Source organism: Aulonocara sp. 'chitande type north' Nkhata Bay, linkage group LG9 (genome assembly GCF_057382095.1).
Source record: "Aulonocara sp. 'chitande type north' Nkhata Bay isolate Kocher_YH1m ecotype deep benthic linkage group LG9, A_spYH_male_GT1.1, whole genome shotgun sequence".
NCBI lineage: Eukaryota > Metazoa > Chordata > Actinopteri > Cichliformes > Cichlidae > Aulonocara > Aulonocara sp. 'chitande type north' Nkhata Bay.
In genome coordinates, this window is record NC_141352.1 from 35,390,096 (window position 1) to 35,408,886 (window position 18,791).

Here is an 18,791-nt window from a genome sequence, read left to right on the forward strand (position 1 = left end):
ATATGTCTGCACATGGGGTGTGTGCGTTTAAAAAAAAAAAGTTTAATAAATGGGTCTTGACACAGTTTTATATTTTATAATTGAAATGAAGCTCAAATATACGCGGTCACACTCCATTTGCTAATCAGTCTCTCCTTGTCCTGGTTTTTCTCAGGTCGCTCCCAGCTCTCTCCGACTGTGAACATGCCACAGGACGACATAGTAATGATCGAAGACGACAGGCCACCCCTGCTCCCTTCCCACCTGTCTGACCAGTCGTCGTCCAGCTCCCATGATGACATGGGTTTTGTGGGAGAAAACCCAGTTCCCTGGATTCATGAGCTGCCCGGACAGAATGAATGGTAAGCTGCAGGTTGTTCTCACTTTGTGGGAGAGTCGGCTGAATTATTTATGGCTTGATGGACTTCAGACGGCCCCCTTTGTGGGAGAGAGTAGGACAGAGTTTATATGATGTGTAGGCTGGCTAGTTTGTTAGCACAGCCAAAGTCTCCACCGCTGAGGTGGGAGATTATGTTTACCCAGAACTGGTCCAGGAAAGAGGAGCATCACAGTTTTTGGATTGAAGATTTTGCAGAATGTCATACCAGTTAATTATGATTATTTATTTATTTTTTGACCGAATGTGCATGCATTTTCAGCAACTATTTCCCACATTTATTAGATATTGTAATGGTTTTTCCTTGGTAGAAATTGGTAAACGGGACAGTCTTACTGCCGTAACGAACCAGGAAATAAAGTTTTCATATCGTACACCAAGTTCACTGTAGGACAGTAATGACATTCTGCTTTAGGGCTCTGCTTGGAATCCTAAAATATGAGTCTGGGTATAGGTGTGTGTGTGTGTGTGTCTGTGTGTGTGTGTGTCTGTGTGTGTGTCTGTGTGAGAGAGAGACTGTAATGGAATCAGCAGCAGTAGTCACACAGCAACACTCTTGGGGACCCATATTCTTCTTCCAGCACTCCAACCCTCACCACCTGTGGGATTTTGGCACCCCACTCAGTCTGCAGCCCGACTGGTGCCACCCTCCTGACATATTTCGGCATGTAAATGAGACTTGGATTCTTCAACATTTTCAGAACAACAAGCTCTTAAAGAGTTTAGCTAGATAAGAAGAGGAACCAGTAGACACAAAGGAAAGAAAAGGGGTGAGGGTGTAGAAAAAGGAAAGGCATTTCAACCCTTATATCTGCTTTAAAATAGCCAGTAGTTACTCTAAAATTTCCTGACATTTCCTGAATTGATTGCATTGTTCAGTTACCGGAAATGTATTTCCAAGACATCCAATCATCTTGTAATTCTTGTCGGAATGACAGAGACAAAAGAAATCAGCACCTGCATTTCCACTCACCACTCATTGTTTCTAATTCTTGCATTCTTTCTTTGTTGTTGCTGGTGGTTTTTTTTTTTTTTTTGTGATGATTGGCTGTTTGAGGCCACATGGATGGATGCAGCAAGTGGCTTGAAGATGATGTTTTTGGCTGCCACAGATAGAGATGCTCTGTCTGTTTCTCTCCTTTTTATTATTATTATTTTTATATCGTTTTCCCTGGAGACTCTCTACCCTCTCACTCTTCTTTTTCTCTCTCTCTGTCTCATTCATTATAAATGACTGGATTTGCTCAGCATGCCTGTTGTGCACGTGATGTCAGAGGTTTGTCACAGTGGATTAGGTCCACAGCGCATGGCTGAAATGCACTCAGGTTTCCTCACACGCTCCCCGTCTATAAACTCACACAAATGCACAACCGCACGCACATATGCACACGCACATGCATGATGTAAGCCCATAAGGCAGGAGTGCACTATATAGCACTGCCTAGGGTTATTCTGAATAATTCATGTCTCTCTCTCACACACACACAAACACACATCATGCACACATTTTTTTTATGCAAATGCTTACAGCTGCTTAAACGCATCAAGTGTGTATCATCATTCTGACTGACTTACACCCTTTCTCATTTCCCTTTTCAAGTGCCCCCAATATCCCACCAAACACACACGCACACACTTATACACAGAGTTAACAGGCATATTGAGCCAGCAGGGGATGTGGGTCAGCCAGACTCCAATGTACCGGAACTGTTACTTTTTAATTAAGCTCTGCACCAGTGCTGCCAGGGGTCTATATGCACTGAATATGTATTGTACAGAACTGTGAAAGTCTCACCTTTGGCTTCCAGTATTATTCAGCCTTCCATCGTCTTGGGAGATGCCTTGCCAAGGCCATACACCTACAGTGAATGCACAAAGTGCAAAAAAGGCTGGTTGGCTGATAAAATCATTGTAATTCATGACCTTTCTGTTATTGGTCTTCACTTTTTTCACTTACTGGAATTGAACAAATTCACATTTGGTGTTTTCTGCTATTTAATTCCCTTTATTCATTTGTTGTTGTTGTTTTTAATCACTTTCACTCTATGTGACTCTGTTCACACACACTAATACATACCAGCTGCTTTGTGACATTCATTCAAGCTTAGTTTGTCTATCAGTCGTTTCTGTTGCTGATTTCAGCCTCTAGGATTTTATAAAAGTACATTCTCAGCTTTCAGTTCAATTCCATTCAGCTCAGTTCAATTCAGTTGTATACATGTTGTCTACATAGCACCCCGACAATCAGACGGCCCCCTTATAAACAAGCATTTGGCGACCATGGGAAGGCAGAACTCCGGCGTAACCAGAGGCAGGGCTGTGGCCCTCAAGATAAATGGTTGGTCATTAAGGAAGATACCCCATCTCATATATATTGTGATGAAATATTAGAACAACCTGTTATTTATTTTATTCTTAAAATCACTTGGTACTATTTCCCCATGGTGCATGTTTTGAGTATGTGTGCTTGTCTTTGTTCATATTTTACCGAGTGAAAACGTAAGCCTGTGTTTCCCTCCCTTCATACTTAGTGCTCCCTCAGCGTTTCATCACTTTTACAGGCCTGAAATGAACATAAAATGAGTTGTAAATATTACAACTCTGCGTTTGTAGATCTTAAAATGGTAATGCACAAAGAGCCAAGCTTTTATGTGTTGTTGCTATATTACAGACCGTTTTATTGCTATGGTTGTTACTACTGGCAGTGACGTGTTGCGCTTAGTCAAACTAGATTGGGACTTGAAGTCAGTCACTAGATAAAGTCTGCCCTAAAGTCTAGATAATCTACTGTAAAAGTTCCTTAGAGATGCACTTGACTGAAGCTGCAGCCAGCTGTAGAAATCGGTGTTTGCATTGCTTAAGTCCAAGATGTCAGTGAGCAGGGTTAAAGAGTGTGTGAGCATGATTCAAAGAGTTGATGGAAGCCAGCACGTCTGTCAGGTTCCACTGGGTAAACAAGTGGTTGTAAATTATTACTTTGAATATCTGTGGTCCTGACCTGAAGCAATAACTCCCTAAGCTGTGCCTCCTCCTTCCTTCATTGGTTTGAATCCAAAGCCAAACAGGAAAGGCCATGTCCAAATGATTTACAGCACAACAGATACAAAGAGAGGTTTGATATTACAGCTTTGCACAATAATTTGGATCAGTGCAAAGATGAAAGGTTTTTTTTCTTCCAAACATGGAACAGTGTCAGAGAAATTTAAAAAAAGAAAGTGTATTTTAACGTCAGGCTCTTTTAAAGATGCAAATGAATGTTTCTAGTTTCCACCTGGTTTTCATCCCACAAGTTGACAAAGTGCAGTTGCAGGGTGTGTCTGTAAAAAACGGTCCACTTCTAGTTGTTTTTAAGGGCGCCTTTATACTCCAAATAATGAGCTTGTTGTTGTATAATCTCAAGAACTCTGAAATAAGACATCCAAATTTGCAAAAAATCACATTTTAAGATGTTTACTTTCAGTCAGTTTCAAAACTAACTGCTTTCTAAAGTGTCCCTGAAAGGTCAAAGGTCACTGCAGCAAAGCCCCAGCAAATAGAAGAAATGCTGCAAAAGCTCACAAAAAAAAACCCAAAGGTGAAAAACCTTCCAGAGAGACAATAATGTGACGGAACAGCTAACAGTAGGGGACAAGCTAACAGCTAAACGGCTAATAGCAACATGTATCTACAGTATTACATGACCCATGTGATTAAAACACACATTGCCTGCATCTTTTTCTCCCTCACAGCACAGAAGAATCCTCTGCTTCTTTTAAGTCTTAGTGCAATCCTTCGCATGTTTTGGTTTCTATCTCTTCGGAAGCTGTTCCCTAAAAACACTTCCATTGTGGGGTTTTTTTGCAAGATTTTTTTTTTTACTTCCTTTGTGTTTCATTCAGTTTCTGTTGTGTTTTATGTGCTTTTGCAGTGTTTTTCTTTGTTGCTGGTGTTTTCTTATGTTGCATTGTATTTGACCTCTTAGGGCCACCGTAGCTTAGAGACAATCAAAAAGTTTTACTTTTACCTTTGATTCTGTCTGCTCAGCACCATGGGTTACATCTGTGTAAATCTGTATGAATACTGCTCCTTCACAGTAATCCTTCCCTTCGGTCCTTCGTGAAATCCTCACTGAGGATGCATTCAGCTGCGTCCTTCAGAAGCAAAAGTACCAGTTCTTAAAAGTACTCACATGTTCATATTGCAGTGTAGCATGGGAAGAAATCAAAATAAAAGACTGTGCTTGGGAGAAGACAAGTGCTCAAATCATCTTCTTGAAGATGAGTCTCTGTGAGAGAATGCAAATTTCTCTCCTCCTAACAATAAAAGCTTCCTGTTTCCACAGTGATTTGGTTTTTAGTTATTTAGCTCCTCATTAACCCACCTCTATTTCTCACACTAAATGTAACTGACTCTAATAATAAATCAAAGTTTAATAAAGTATTCATGACAAGTATTCAACTTGTCAAGAAATGAAATGTAACAGGTGGCAAAAGTAATGCTTGTAACAGCTTATCAACACCTTTGCCTTTAATTACAAGATATTATAGTATATACTGCATTTTATGTTTAAAATTTAACTTTTCCCCATAAAGGCCGTTGTGTGTTAAATGCCCAACTTTGAAAGATAACCATTTTTACACGGTAGTGCAGTGTTTTGGTCTCTGTGGCTAGTTCCACTTGGATACCCTGTAACTGTTCTGCTACTTTAAACTGTTGAACTGTAACCCTTGACAGTGTTTACAGTTTAAGAGCTGTTATAATATTATAATTGCCTGGGAAAAATATGACCAACTGTTTGTCATAGTTTGTCCAAGAAGTTCATTCAGCAGTTTTTACCACTCAACCTCAAAGGCTTGGGGTGTTGTCATCACCCCGGCGGGTGGGTGGCTAGGTGGGCGATGTGGACACCAAAATTCATGAATATGATAACTTGAGAACCTAAGTGATGTATGATTTTCAAAGTGACACCACAATTGCATCTCCTTGCATCTTTTTTATTTGAATACCGGTGATATTAGACATTATAAGGTCAGAGGTCAGATTTTCTGAACATCTTGCGAACACGTTAACTCAAGAAGGTCACCAGTACAAGTCACGTAGGATTTTCAAATTTATAGGTGTACTTACTAAGAGCTACTAAGTGGTGGCACTGGCAGCCAACAGTTTTTGGCAATTGAAATCTTAGCATTTAAATTTGTGTGTTACTAATAATCTGATATCTCAGTCTCTTCATTGCCCCCGTTAAACCTTCTTATCTAAATAACATAATTTTGTCTCATTTCTGTGCCCAGATGCCAGTAAAGATTCAAAATAAAGCTACTGGAGTTCAAAAACTAATGACTGATGTTACAGTGCTTACGTCCATTTTCTATATACAACTTGGAATTAAATATTAAACCCTGGGTTTCATGGAACACCAAGTTGCGGGGTTACCTGCCAATACAAGTTATTTTAAAATAATATAAGTATCACAGATGCAGACTTATTCAAAATTACCCATCATTTTCTCACTTGGACCGTTAGGGGCACTGTCACAACACTAATCTACACAAGACTACCGTGTCTGCCCTCGTCCTGCTTTGGACCTCAGCCTGGGTAAGGCTGACAGAGTGGAAGATGGGTGTCAATTCTCATTAAGCGGAGAGAGAAGAGAAACGGACAGCAAGAGCGACGGAGAGGAAGCATGAGAGCGAGAGAGAGACAACTAGACTGTGTCCTTCTCTGTCTTTGTGAGATGTCACAGGTGGAAACATCATTTCCCAGGCAGCTCCGAAACACTCTGTCAAGCAGCAAGGATGGAGAAGGACTCCAGACAAGCGTACCCACACATCCATTTTTCACACCTGCAAATACACACAGCCGTGCCGGTGCTCTCAGTCTCACGAGTGTTTAGATACACATTGGCTGGTAAACAATTTCGCAAATTAACATATAAAGTGGAAACGGTTCGCGCGGACACGAACAAACAAACTTTGCAGGCGGACTGCCTACTTCGGTTGACTCCCTAATAGTCTCTGTCATCAGCAGTGTAACTAAGGATCACAAGTGCTCTGTTAAGCACATGTTTTTCCCATCAAACTATCAGCATAACTACATATAAATGCAAACAGCCCTGCAGCACAGGCGTGGATGCATTCACACACAATTTCACTAATCTCAAATTTCCATTTAAGTTGGTAGTGACTTAAAGGCCAGACGGCTCACACACTCACACAGCTTCACAGCATATTTGGACCTTTTTTTTCTTTAAATGCTATCATTCCCTTCTAGATTTATGAATACGGTGAATATGTCTCATTTCTGTGCCCTCCCTTCACCGACTTCCTGCATCGCACACTCTGTGTCTATGTGCGACCTGCTCTGTGTCACTGTGACAGGAGTTAAGCTAACCTAGCCTGCGCACGCACCAAAATATATCTTTGCCCGGTCCTTGTCAGTCGCCGTTGTGTACGAGCAGACCGGAGCAGTCCATCTAGCCAAACTCAATTAAAAGCTTCGTAAACCAGGCAGGGAAAGAATGAGAGGGTCGGCACAGGAGGGAGCAGACGGACAAAGAGGTCTTAATTGATCTTGTTCTCTCTCTCTCTGCCTCTCTCAGCAACTTCATCACAATTAAAAGGGAATTACGGCAAATCGCAGGTGCAGCTGCTCCGCTGTGTGGCACTGATCGAACCGCGCTGTCTTACAGTTTTTATATCCGCGTTTAAAGTCTGATGATTTATGTGTGCAATTAAGCGAGTGAAGCAAAAGCAGCTATATGAGACATCCCTTGTTAAAATCCACTTGCGTTTAAGAAATAAACAAAATAAAAGTAATCTCGTATTTCACCTTTCTTTTCTACTAGCCAGTATTTGGACTGTCTGGTGTCCACTGGTGCACATGCTAGGAAAACAAACCTCTGCACCAACTTCTCATGCAGGACTTCATACAGTGATTGAAGGCAGCTCCAAGCTCCCCGACTCAGCTATGCATCCAAGCAGTCAACTGAATCGCCCTCCTCAAACCTCAGAATAACCATTTCAGAAGCACCTTGCTGGGCATTGCTCTCCACCTCTTGCCCCCTCTCCAAGGCGCTGAAACTAATACAAAGAACCCCACCCGGTCAGACTTAGCTGCACTAAGAAGTAGTAGAAACTTAACTCTTTGGGGTCAGTTTGAAACACAAGTGAAAAAGGTTTGAGTAAAAGAAAGAGAGGAAGTTTGAAAAGAAACAGTGTCACCAGGGTAATTGTGAGCGCAGAGGGCTTTTAACACACGCCGCTTAGCAACGAGGCCAATGTGCAGTTTGACACGTTCAACTTCCTGCGAGGAAGTAAGGAGTGATGTAAAATGTAAGTTAAAGCTGTGGATTTGCCTGTGAGCAATCCTCAGCGCTGTTTAATTTTAGATGATGGGAGCACTTTGAATGGGAGGAAAGCAGTAAGTAATGTTCTTACTATAGTGATCATAGCATGTGTATGCATATAATTCTGTATGTACCCTATTTCCCCCATTAACGGATGGACCAAATGAAATGAACATCGACAGGCAAAAAAAACATTCATTATGGATCCCATTATAATTTTTTTGAATTCTGTGACTGGAATTTTGTTTGAGTCACTGCTAAATACAAAATAAAGAATCTGAAAAACCACTAATGTATCATGTAACATCTGTCTAAATACAGTCCAGAGACGTGGACTGGCTCTATGGTCTGAAGAAGGAAGTGTGCCATTCTTTAGACGACCGAATTCATCTTCTAATTGGCCACGCTGTATTTTTCACTTTCAAATCCTGTTTAATATTGAATATCTAAGGTAGCTTTTCCAGTGGGAATGCTGTATGGGTCTCAGCTTCACAGGCTCAACCAGTCAGAGCTGACTAAACTAGAGTTTTGAGCTTAAGAAGCATCTTAAACAAGGACATAGTTTTTGAAAGCCACATCTCATTGATGACCACTCTGTAATTCATACATGTACAGATGAGGACTGATTAGCCTCCCTATGAAAACCTTATTCTTAAAACCATTTCCAAACTGCTCTTAACCAAAACAAGGAGTCTGAAACACAGCTTTGGTTCTTCACCAGGTGCGCCGTATGTCTTAGATCGTTATCGGTTGGAAGACAAAACGATGACCTAGACCCAGTTTTACTGCTGACTACTTTGATTTCTTTCAAAATCTTCACATATCCATCTTTCATCATAATCCTTCTACCTTGATGAGATTCCCAGTCCCAGTCACACTGAAGCGTTCCCCCAGCATAATCCTCCCACCGCCATGTTTCGCTATGGGGACGATGTCAGGCCAGTTTTTCTGGGTTGATAATAATATTGACACTTGCCATTTTTGCTAATAATTTTGTCCCCATCTTTATACTTTCATTAGCAGCTGTAAACCTTTGTGTTAGTTTACAGTGAAAAAAACAAAACATGTTCTGGCGAGAATGACGCGTGAGGTTTTAGATGCTTTAATTGGCTCTGAATAGAGTATATATAAAAAGATGTGAAGTCTACACGTGCCTTCAGCCCAAGATAGTTTAAACCTGTGATGAAGATTCAAACTCAGGAACTGCTTGGCTGCTGGTCATCGCCACCTCTTTAAATAGTTATGGCTTCTGAGACCTGAGGTGCAGGTTCCAACAGCAGGTACCCTTAGCTTAAAAAGCAGTTCAGAGCAGCACAGTTGCCGCTTCTCTTCAGGTTACCCTAGACCAGGGGTGGGCAAACTTTTTGATTCGTGGGCCACATTGAGTTCTAACATTTGATAAAGGGGCCGGAACAGGAGTAGATAGATGGCATGCTTTGAAAACATCACCTCATTGGGGGAAAAATACACATCTTGAGATATGGAGAAAACATGTGCTTTAATTTCCAATGAAAATGAAGAAAAGCATTACAATAAAATCTCTGACTTCGAAATGAGCCTTTAAACACTGAAAATCAAATAAATGAACATTTTATTTTAAAGCACTGAAAGTTCTGTTATCCTTCAGGATATCACATCACTCTCCTCCTAACTCTTTTTTTTTTCTTCCAAAAACGGTAGGAGATGCAGCTGTACTTGTCCTGTTCCTTTTATTCAATTTGTTTCCCCGGTGCCAAAAGTCAACAACGACCAGTGCAAGAACGAAACAGTTGCAGCAAGTCAGTCTGTGAAGCGTTATATTTGATCTGCGCGCACTGTTCATTTTAACAACGTGCGTATCACGGAGACACACATTTTAATGGGAGCAGTGTTGTTGGTCTCCTTTTTTAGCCAGCGCATCAAAGTCTGGAGTTAGTTTTGTTGTGGCGATTCTCAGGATTGATCTGAGGTGTAGGTCTGTTAACTTGGATCTGTGGCTGGCTTTGTTGATGTTCATGACGCTGAATGTCTGTTCACACACGAAGGTAGAGCCGAACAAAGCCAACATCATCTGCGCTTTTCGTCTTAGATTTGGAAACGCGGCATCATTGAGTGAAGCATAGAAGTCATTTAGTTTCAGAGAGCTGAATTTCTCTTTTAAGGCAGGGTCGGACTGAAGGTCGATGAGTTCGAGCTGAAGCTCCTCTGGAGCTGTTTCGGGGTCTTGTGACAGAGGAAAGGCCACCAATTGAAGTGACTTGTCAATTTTATCGAAATCCAAAAACCGACGGCAGAATTCTCCGTGCAGTGCATCCAGTGACTCACTGTATTTCTTTACTTTTGCTCCGGCCTCTTTCAGCGTGGCTAGTGTAGGAAAATGAGTGAATGACTTGTTCAAAATCTGCCTGGAGAATAAAGCCAGCTTGGATTTGAAGGCTTTCACGTTTGTGTACATGTCATGCACAAACTGCTCCTTCCCCTGCAGTTTCACATTGAGCTCATTCAAGTGTGAAAATACGTCCGTAGCAAACGCAAAGTCACACATCCAGCTCTTGTTGCTCAGCTCAGGAAATTCCTCAGTCTTGCCCTGTCGCTCCAAAAACACGCCAATCTCCTCTTTGAGCTCCCACACTCGTTGAAACACTTTGCCCAAACTCAACCAGCGGACACGGGAGTGATAAAGCAGGTCCTGGTGATCCGCATCAGTTTCCTCCAGGAACGCAATGAACTGACGGTGCTGAAGTCCCCGTGCGCGTATGAAGTTGACGAGTTTCACCACAGGATTCACAACATGATTCAGCTGTAACACCGATTTACATAGAGATTCCTGGTGGATGATGCAGTGGAGGAAAATGACATCCTGGTCAGGGTTTTCATCTTTCACTTTATTCTGGATTCTCCTCAGCAGGCCAACGTTTTTTCCCGTTAAATTTGGAGATCCATCTGTGGTGACGTTAACAAGCTTACTCCAGGGAAGCTTCATGTTTTCGATGGCAGCAGACACCCGTTCAAACAAGTCCTCTCCTCGTGTTTGTCCTTTCAGAGACTCCATTGTCAAAAACTCCTCCGTTATTTCAAAGGTTTCGTTGATTCCTCGGATAAAAATGAGGAGCTGAGCAGTGTCTTTGACATCGTTGCTTTCATCCAGTGCTACAGAATAAAAAGTGAATGACTTCGCCTTTTTGTTTAATATGCTGGTGATATCTTCATCTATTAGTTCTACACGGCGAGTCACTGTCCGCCATGATAAACTGATTTTCTCAAATTTGTCTTTGGTCTCTGGGCACAAAATACCTGCTGTCTCTACCATACATTCTTTTAAAAACTCACCCTCAGACAGTGGTTTGCTGGCCTTTGCTATTTTGAATGAAAGCACAAAACTGGCCTTGGTACTTGACTCTTGAATGGCAGTTTGACGGTGAAAAAAACTTTGCTGAGCCTTCAAATTAGCTGCCAACTTCTCAGCAGCAGCTTCCCGTTCTTTTGTTGAGAGCTTGCTAGCATAATTTGCGTGCTTTGTGGCAAAGTGACGGCTAATATTATACTCTTTAAAAACCGCCACAGTTTCTTGGCATATCAGGCAAACAGCAGATGATCGGTGTTCAGTGAAAAAATATTTAGTTGTCCACTCCTTTTTGAACACTCGACATTCTCTGTCCACTTTCCTTTTCTTGGGTCCGCTCATCTTCATAGATGGTAGGTCACAGGGTAAAGTGCAAACGTGGAGTAATAAGCCTATGCCGCTTCACCTCAACAAAGCCAATATATCTAGAGTGCGCCATCTAGTGAGGAAACATCAGAATTGCAGGGGAAATAAAACATTAACAAGGTTAATTTATTACATTTTTTTCAAGTTTGGCGGGCCGGATCAAAACGTTTAACGGGCCGCACGTGGCCCCCGGGCCGTAGTTCGCCCATGCCTGCCCTAGACCCACATGCTAGGCATTTAGTCACTGCTCCGTATGTGCCAAAGTAAATCAGAGATGGTGCTAAAATGGGCAGCAGCTTAAACCAACAGCTTTGGCCTCCAGCTAAGTGAATTTACACCACCCGCTCAGCTGCTCCCTCTTAACTTCGCTCTTTCTTCGCGCAGATTTCTCACTATTTTTGCTCCAAAAAAGCTGCGTGCCCTTTTTGTCCCAGCTGCTAGTTTCTTTAATTGCTCTCACAAATCTTAGTGTGGTCGTCAGTTCTCTGTACCTGAGTGACGGCCCCTGTGTGATTCCCACCTGCTGGTTTCTCACTTTCACCTATGTTGCCTCCATTTGCAACTCAGCTCCATAACCCAATACCAGTGAGAGTAAATGAAATCTAAATTCAGGCTGAAAATGCATCCTTTCCCATCTGCACAGCCTCAGTCACGCTCCGACACATGACATTTGCAGAGACAGAAAAATACAGGCCATGCTCGCCCTTTTTTTTTTCTTCTTTTTTTTGCGGGGCTCAGAATGATGAGAGGAGGAAAAAGCGAGGGATGATGTATAAATGAATAATACATCTGTGCTGTCATTCTTCTGTTCCTGCTCCACCTCCCTCTCTTCCTGTGTCATCTGGAGATGGTCCTGCGAGACAGTCTGATCTTAGTTGGGATTGTCAGGTATGGTTGACGGTAAAGCAACACATTGACGCCAGCCCCCTCTGCGACACATTGAAGCAGCTCTCTTGTTAAGTGGGGTTGACGACCTAAATAAGAATTGTTTACATGGAAACGAGTGCAGGCACGCCTGCAGTTAGCTGATATTCCAAATACCGAGGACTGCTTGAAGTAGCATCTGCTCCAAGAGGATACGTTTACAAATATCTACTTCCTCACTACTCCTGAAGTTACATAGTTGCAGTTACGGCTTTCGATTTTGCATAAAAGCTCCACAAATCCAAAGAAATGTGATTATTTGATGAAAATTCTGCTGTTATTTAAACGTTCGTGTACGAGCACCATGTGAACAAAAGAAATGGCTGCATGTAGCATTTATTAGATTTCACTGATGCTGCATCCCTACCTTCCATCTGCCCTGAAATTGCAAAGCGCTTCTCACCTAATTGTAAATGCACGTCCCTGCATGCAAATGCCAGTGTCCGCCTCTCTCGACCTCCTTTCCCTGCTCCCATCCGATTTTCAATTAAGATCCAGACAAAGATAGAGGATCTCAAACGGAGTGTGCTGCAGTGGGATGGGCCTTGCTTCTGCTCCAGACGTCCTGGAGGAGGGCGTTATTTGAGTGGCCGTGACCCCAGAGAACCCTCACCTTACCTGGGGTATTATACGCATCTAGGCCAAGGCCCTGCCTCCCACTTGTGGTGTGTCCTGAACCCACTAAGCATACGTGTAGGTGTCCTTGATGAGGAAAGGCTTTGAAATGAAAGGTGTGTGTGTGTGTGTGTGTGTGTGTGTGCATATTGAATGTCGATGGTCATTATCTGATAGCAAAGGGGTATTTTAGGCTGAGGTCTGGGGTTGTGTGAATATTAATAGGACGATTTTATTTCTCAGTCTTATCATCAGGATGTCTCTTGGCCATGTACCGTATTTCCCGGACTACAAAGCGCACCTGAATATTAGCCGCACAAGCTAAAATCAGGGGAAAATCCTGTTTTGTACATACATTAGCCGCACCTGACCAAAAGCCGCAGGTGTTTCAATATTGACTTATCATATGTAAGAGAATATGCACAAAGCGAATTGTCAGGAAAGAGATGGCTGTTTGGAGACACACCCCTTTTATTAATATTTTGAAAAACAAGTTATGGGTACATATTTGCACATGTGCTGTGCTTCATAAATGAGTAACAAATGTAGTACATAACAGTAACCTACAGCACACCAGAAAAATAGATTCGGACTACCTTTTAGGCTCAGGTGCAGTGACACGGCTTTAACAAGAAGAAAAGTCAGTCATTCACCACCATCTTCCTGCGCACTAAAACCACCAAAGTCCTCTTCTCCAGTGTCGGAAACGAACAGGCTCAGGATGGCTTCGTCATCCACTCTCAGCTTCTTTCCTTCGTTGTCACTTTCAAAACCAAAGAAATCCTCATTGTCAGTGTCAGAGTCGAACACCCTCTGAAGGGCCGTGGCGGTGTCCTCCTCTTCATCATGCAGCAGTCCAGCCCTTCGAAATCCGTTGGTGATCGTGGATGTTTTCACACTTTTCCACGCTGTCAGAATCCACTGGTGGTGTTGAGCATAACTTGCTTTTCGCAAGTTTATCGCCGCTGGTCATCCACGCCTCCCGCTGAACGCGTAGCGCTACTTTGAAGTTTGTTTTTCGCGCTACTTGTACGGCACTGTGTTGCCTGGCGGATGGACATGTGACCAACATACCACTCTTGAACCCCGATCCTTCCGCCAGGCAACGTAGTGCCGTACAACAGCAGAACAAACAAAACAAATCGTCTTACGATATCACAAAAATCATGGACAATCCATAGAAAAGCCGCACCTGACTAAAAGCCGCAGGGTTCAAAGCTTGTGCAAAAAGTAGCGGCTTATAGCCCGACAATTACGGTAAGTGCAACTTAATGAACTGTGTAGATGACTGAAAAAATATGTCTTCAATAGAATTATCTCCAGATGAAAAGAGTGACTCTACACTTGCCAGTATCTAATACTTCTACCTCTTTTTGTCCCTCTGTCTTTTTTTCCTATCAAACTGTAGTTCGCTCAGTCCGGACGCAGACCCTGGCACTTCATTCCAGAGGGAGGGGTATGGTCGCCAGAGTATGTCGGAAAAGCGCACGAAGCAGTACGAGAATCCTGCACATCTGGAGATCATCAAGTCTCGCAAGTCCAAGAGCATGGATTTAGGCAAGTGCTAAGCCTGAACCATCACACAAACACACATCTACAGGGAAAAGTTTGACAACTTGGGGAATGGACTACACTTACTGTATTTCCTGCCTTCTTGTCTTAGCAGTTTCCCTTTTTGCACATCTTCTCTCTCTTACACACACACCAGGGCCACCAGAGCTGACTTGGATCATGTTTCAAATTTATTGTCTTGCCCATGGACTCTTTGGCAAAAGGACAGGAGAAAGCAGGACTGCTGTGTTCATGTACAAAGGGCCGATTTGTCCATCACCAGAAACCTGTATTTTCCTGAGCCTGTGGCGGTTACCTGTCAGTGTCCTGCTAAATGACAAAATATTATTTTCCTTTCTTTTGCATGATTTAGTCCAACAGCATGCATGTCAGTATATGCTAGAAAATACTGGTAGCTTAATAGTTAGTGTGCAGATATGATCATATGTTCAATCTTGTCTCTGCAACAAGTTAATGGATTTTTTTCTAAGCTTAATTTCAGGCAGATTACTGATATTACACAAAAGTAAATTCACCTCATGTACTACTTTTTTCTTTTGAGCAAGAAGTGTTTTTCTGGTTTGGCATCCTAAGCTTGGCCGTACAAAGAAAACAATCCTCTACCTTGTGATGACTGCGTGTCTCCTTTCAATTTTTTTCCCACTCAGCACGGCTAATCTGGAGGTTTGTTTGCAGTAAACAAACCTCCAGATTGTTCATTGTCACTCAGTGCTCCTTTCACCTGCTGGACACCTCAAACGCATCTTGAACTTGTGACTCCTCAAACACTTGCTGCTCACTTTATCCTGCTTACCTCAGTAAATGCACTTTCAAAAACAGTAATACACACACAGTCACTTCAGTCCTGTCCAGCCACCACCTCTCCTCTTTTGGCCTCCATTTCCCATGGCCCTTTGTCCAGTGGACCATGGATAAAAACACAAGCGCAAGTGCACAATGCTTAGTGATGGGAGAGCCAGTCAGATGCAGGCCTACACAAACACGCACTGGGCAAGCACACTCTCAAACAGACAAACTGTATCCAGGGAAGAAGATGGTGTGAACTCCAAGCTTCTCCCGCTGAGACTGAAGCAGACGCTGCCTTCTCTCGGATCACTGACTAATCACAACAGATAACAGCCAACTCTTTTCCACATGGAGCCCAGAGACCTGTAGAAATCTTTGACTCGCCCACAGACTGGTGCAGGTCTGGGCCACTGCACCGAGCTCTGTGGGGTCTAGATCCTTTGTAATACCTTCTGTCCACCATTGAAACTTTTCTACAAACACAAAGTTCGGGAGAAGAAAACCTTCAGCCATCGGATGGGTTTTGTTCAGCAGTTAGTTGGCCTGAAATGGTTTCCATTAAGTTCTCAGTGTTTAAAATATAATTGGATATTACTGAGGACAGGAAGCGAGTAGAACGGAAGGGATGCTAAGATAAGGCTTTGATGGTGTTCTCATCATTGCAAATGCACATGTTATCAATGAGTTTAATCAAAAAAGCTTCTTAATTGTTTCAAAGTGGAGTCTTTGCGTGTTTGTTTGTGCATTGGATTAGCTGCAAACTACAGCTTTTCTTTCTTTCTTTTTTTTTTAACAAAGATCCTGATTAATGTACTCATAAGACGGCGCCTCACACATTCGAGATAACCAGTGTAATTGATCTTTTACAAATCTCTGTTACTGCTGCATTATTTCTTTATCAAGATCCCCCTGTGTCTGTGCGCGGGCGTGCCTGTGGTTTTTATTACATGAAATTCAAAAAAACTACCCCCCCCCCTCCCAAAAAAAAAAAAAAAAATCACCCCCTTCCCCTTTCACTGGGCCCAATTGAGTTTGTGAAATATCCAGCTGACAGAAGTCCTTGCCAATACAAAATCATAATCCATCGATGAGAATATCACAGTGTTCAGATGGTTCAGGGAAATAACAAACTTATTCCAGTCATAATAACTCTTGTAGCTGACGTGGTTTCCCCACAAGAAAAATTCAGTCCTCTTTCAGTCAATAGATGAAACACAAGCGCTAGACTTAACGTTTGAAATGAAATACACATGGTTTGTGATTTGGCACGTGCCCAGTCACCGCACTTCCATTTATCTCAGAGGAAGACGCTGCTATGCTATCATGCTTATTCTTTTTCTGAAATAATTACATGAAAGCTGCCCAATGCAAAAACGACTTCGGGGTATTGTGCGAGTAGATCTGAAAATGAAGTGAGCCAAAGAAAGTAGTGCCAGCGCTCTCCCTTAAGCCGTGCCTTCGCCACACAGCTGGACATTAGAACTTAGCTCAGCTAGCAGGTGTAAGAATACCGCTCTGCTTTCCCAATAGCGCACTAATAAAGCCGCTCTCTGCTTTCAAATTACTCAGAGGAATAAAAAAAGTAGTTAACACGCTCAAGAACGCTATTCCCTACTGACTTACATTTTATTCCGTCACTAGGTATTTTTCCCTCCTTTTAATCATGTTCCAGCTGCTCCTAAATCTCATCAGCAGATGGATTTCATGACTTTGAAACCCATCATTGTTGAAATATGCTAAACGGGTCGGACACCCTGCAGTTCAATCCCATTTAAATGGGGAATAAAATTGAGTGAGAGAAGAAAAGGGAAGAAAGCGACGTGAGGTGTCGGCGCTGGCAGTGAGACGTTAGCACATGCCGGACACTTTACCTCGTGATGGACGGCTCCTTCATGAAGTGTAAGACCTGCTCCTCTTGCTTTGTGTCTGCGCTTCACTTTCTTATTTCTTTGTGTGCGTTTCATGACGTTGTGCAGACTGCACTAATGTTTGTTTGGTCCTTTTAAGAGTAGCACAGTGCGACAAGAACTTGAGCAGAAATAAGCTCTGAGCCCTGCCGCCGCTAATGAGGTCAACCGATATGATGTTCGGTTCCATCCACGGGTCAGTAATAGAGATCGGAAGAGCAGTCCCACTCTTATTCCATAACTAGCTCATAGCCAGCCATTATTGGATTTGTGATCTCAGCCCCCTTCAGATGCATATAACCGAGGGTGCTGTTTGAGCTAATTTCAGCGTGATCAAAAGGGTTTTTTTCTGGTGCTGAAAGGGAGTTGAATGGCAGTGAATAGAGGCTTGGTAACTAATTTGGGAACCTGTGCCATTGTGCTCGTTCTGCAGTGCAAATGACTGAAGAAAACACTCATTACTCCATGTGAAGGGCTGCATGGAGCCTGGCAATGCAGTAGCATTTGCAATAGAAAGATGTTCATTTGCAGGTTGGCCTCTTCAGCTTCTGCAATTGATCCATCACAGCCAGGTTGGTTTGAATGAGGCTGAATAAAACAGAGTGCAGTCACTCCATTAAACTGACATAGGATGAAATGACTGAATCTTGACCACTAATTAACATAGTTGTTGTTTTTAGGGAGTATTTGAACAAAACAAGAATCTAATGTGTGCCTAAACTGGGTATTTCAGTGTATTTCAAATTAAATTAAATTCAGTAATTCAGTTTTATTTTTATGCATTAGCACAAATCACAACAATAATTACTTCAATGTTTATAGTTAGGGCTGGATCAGGTGAGCCTGATCCAGCCCTAACTATAAACTTTATCAGAAAGGAAACACTTTAAATCTTTAAAGGAGAGAAAGTGTCTGTCTGTCTCCTGAATCCTAATTTGGAGCTTTCATAGAGGAGCCTGAAAGCTGAAGGTCTCTGCCTCCCATTCTACTTTTAAATACCAGAGGGAACCACAAGTAAACTAGCAGTCTGAGGTCAAAGCGCTCTCGATAAGCCACATCTCATAGACTACCAAACACATGAGTGGAGACTTTCCTTGTAGAAAGCTGGCAGCCGATCCAGTCGCAGATAGGCCAGTGGTAGTAAATGACAACCTGGTAGATGTTTTTATGCTTACTGTAATTGTGAATATATGTTCCAGCCAAGTCTACCACTAATCCAGTGAATTTCCAGTCTTGCCAGTAGAGTTGTCAGCTTCTTTAAATGTAGGAAAAGTACTCTACACTGAACGATGATAAACAAACCCCCCAAAAAATTCACTGGATTTCTTTGAAGCCTGAAAAGTGCACATCAAAATATCCAGCATCCTTAATTGAGATGTTAACCAAGTCCGGCTCATAATGATTTCCTGTGACATATGCTGAGCGTGTGGAGGACGTCCTCTGTCGGGCTAATGGTCCACAACTAGCAGAGACATAATAGCGCAGCTGACCCAGCGACGCCTCACTTCCACTGGGATACCTGGACGTGGCCTTCCTCTGACCATCTTGGAGGTTATTTTTAACATAATTACCCTTTTACCACCTTCCTTAAAGCCCCGA

At 42.5% G+C, this 18,791-nt stretch overlaps 2 protein-coding genes across 4 annotated transcripts in view; one reads left to right on the forward strand and one right to left on the reverse strand.

Annotated features, from left to right (window-relative positions):
* Positions 1-18,791, forward strand: part of LOC147322725 (partitioning defective 3 homolog) — a 355,660-nt gene that overhangs the window by 216,467 nt on the left and 120,402 nt on the right. For all 3 annotated transcript variants that reach the window (XM_086307269.1, XM_086307271.1, XM_086307270.1), the window contains 2 exons: positions 155-341; positions 14,336-14,484. In XM_086307269.1, the coding sequence (XP_086163395.1) occupies positions 155-341; positions 14,336-14,484 (336 nt within the window). The remainder of the gene's footprint in view (positions 1-154; positions 342-14,335; positions 14,485-18,791) is intronic.
* LOC147322728 (general transcription factor II-I repeat domain-containing protein 2A-like) lies at positions 9,556-10,731 on the reverse strand. The gene has a single exon (XM_086305257.1). The coding sequence runs from the start codon at positions 10,729-10,731 to the stop codon at positions 9,556-9,558; it is 1,176 nt and encodes a 391-aa protein (XP_086161383.1).

Coding starts and splice junctions, on each gene's coding strand:
- LOC147322728 (XM_086305257.1), bottom strand. CDS start 10,731: ATGGAGTCTCTGAAAGGACAAACACGAGGAGAGGACTTGTTTGAACGG.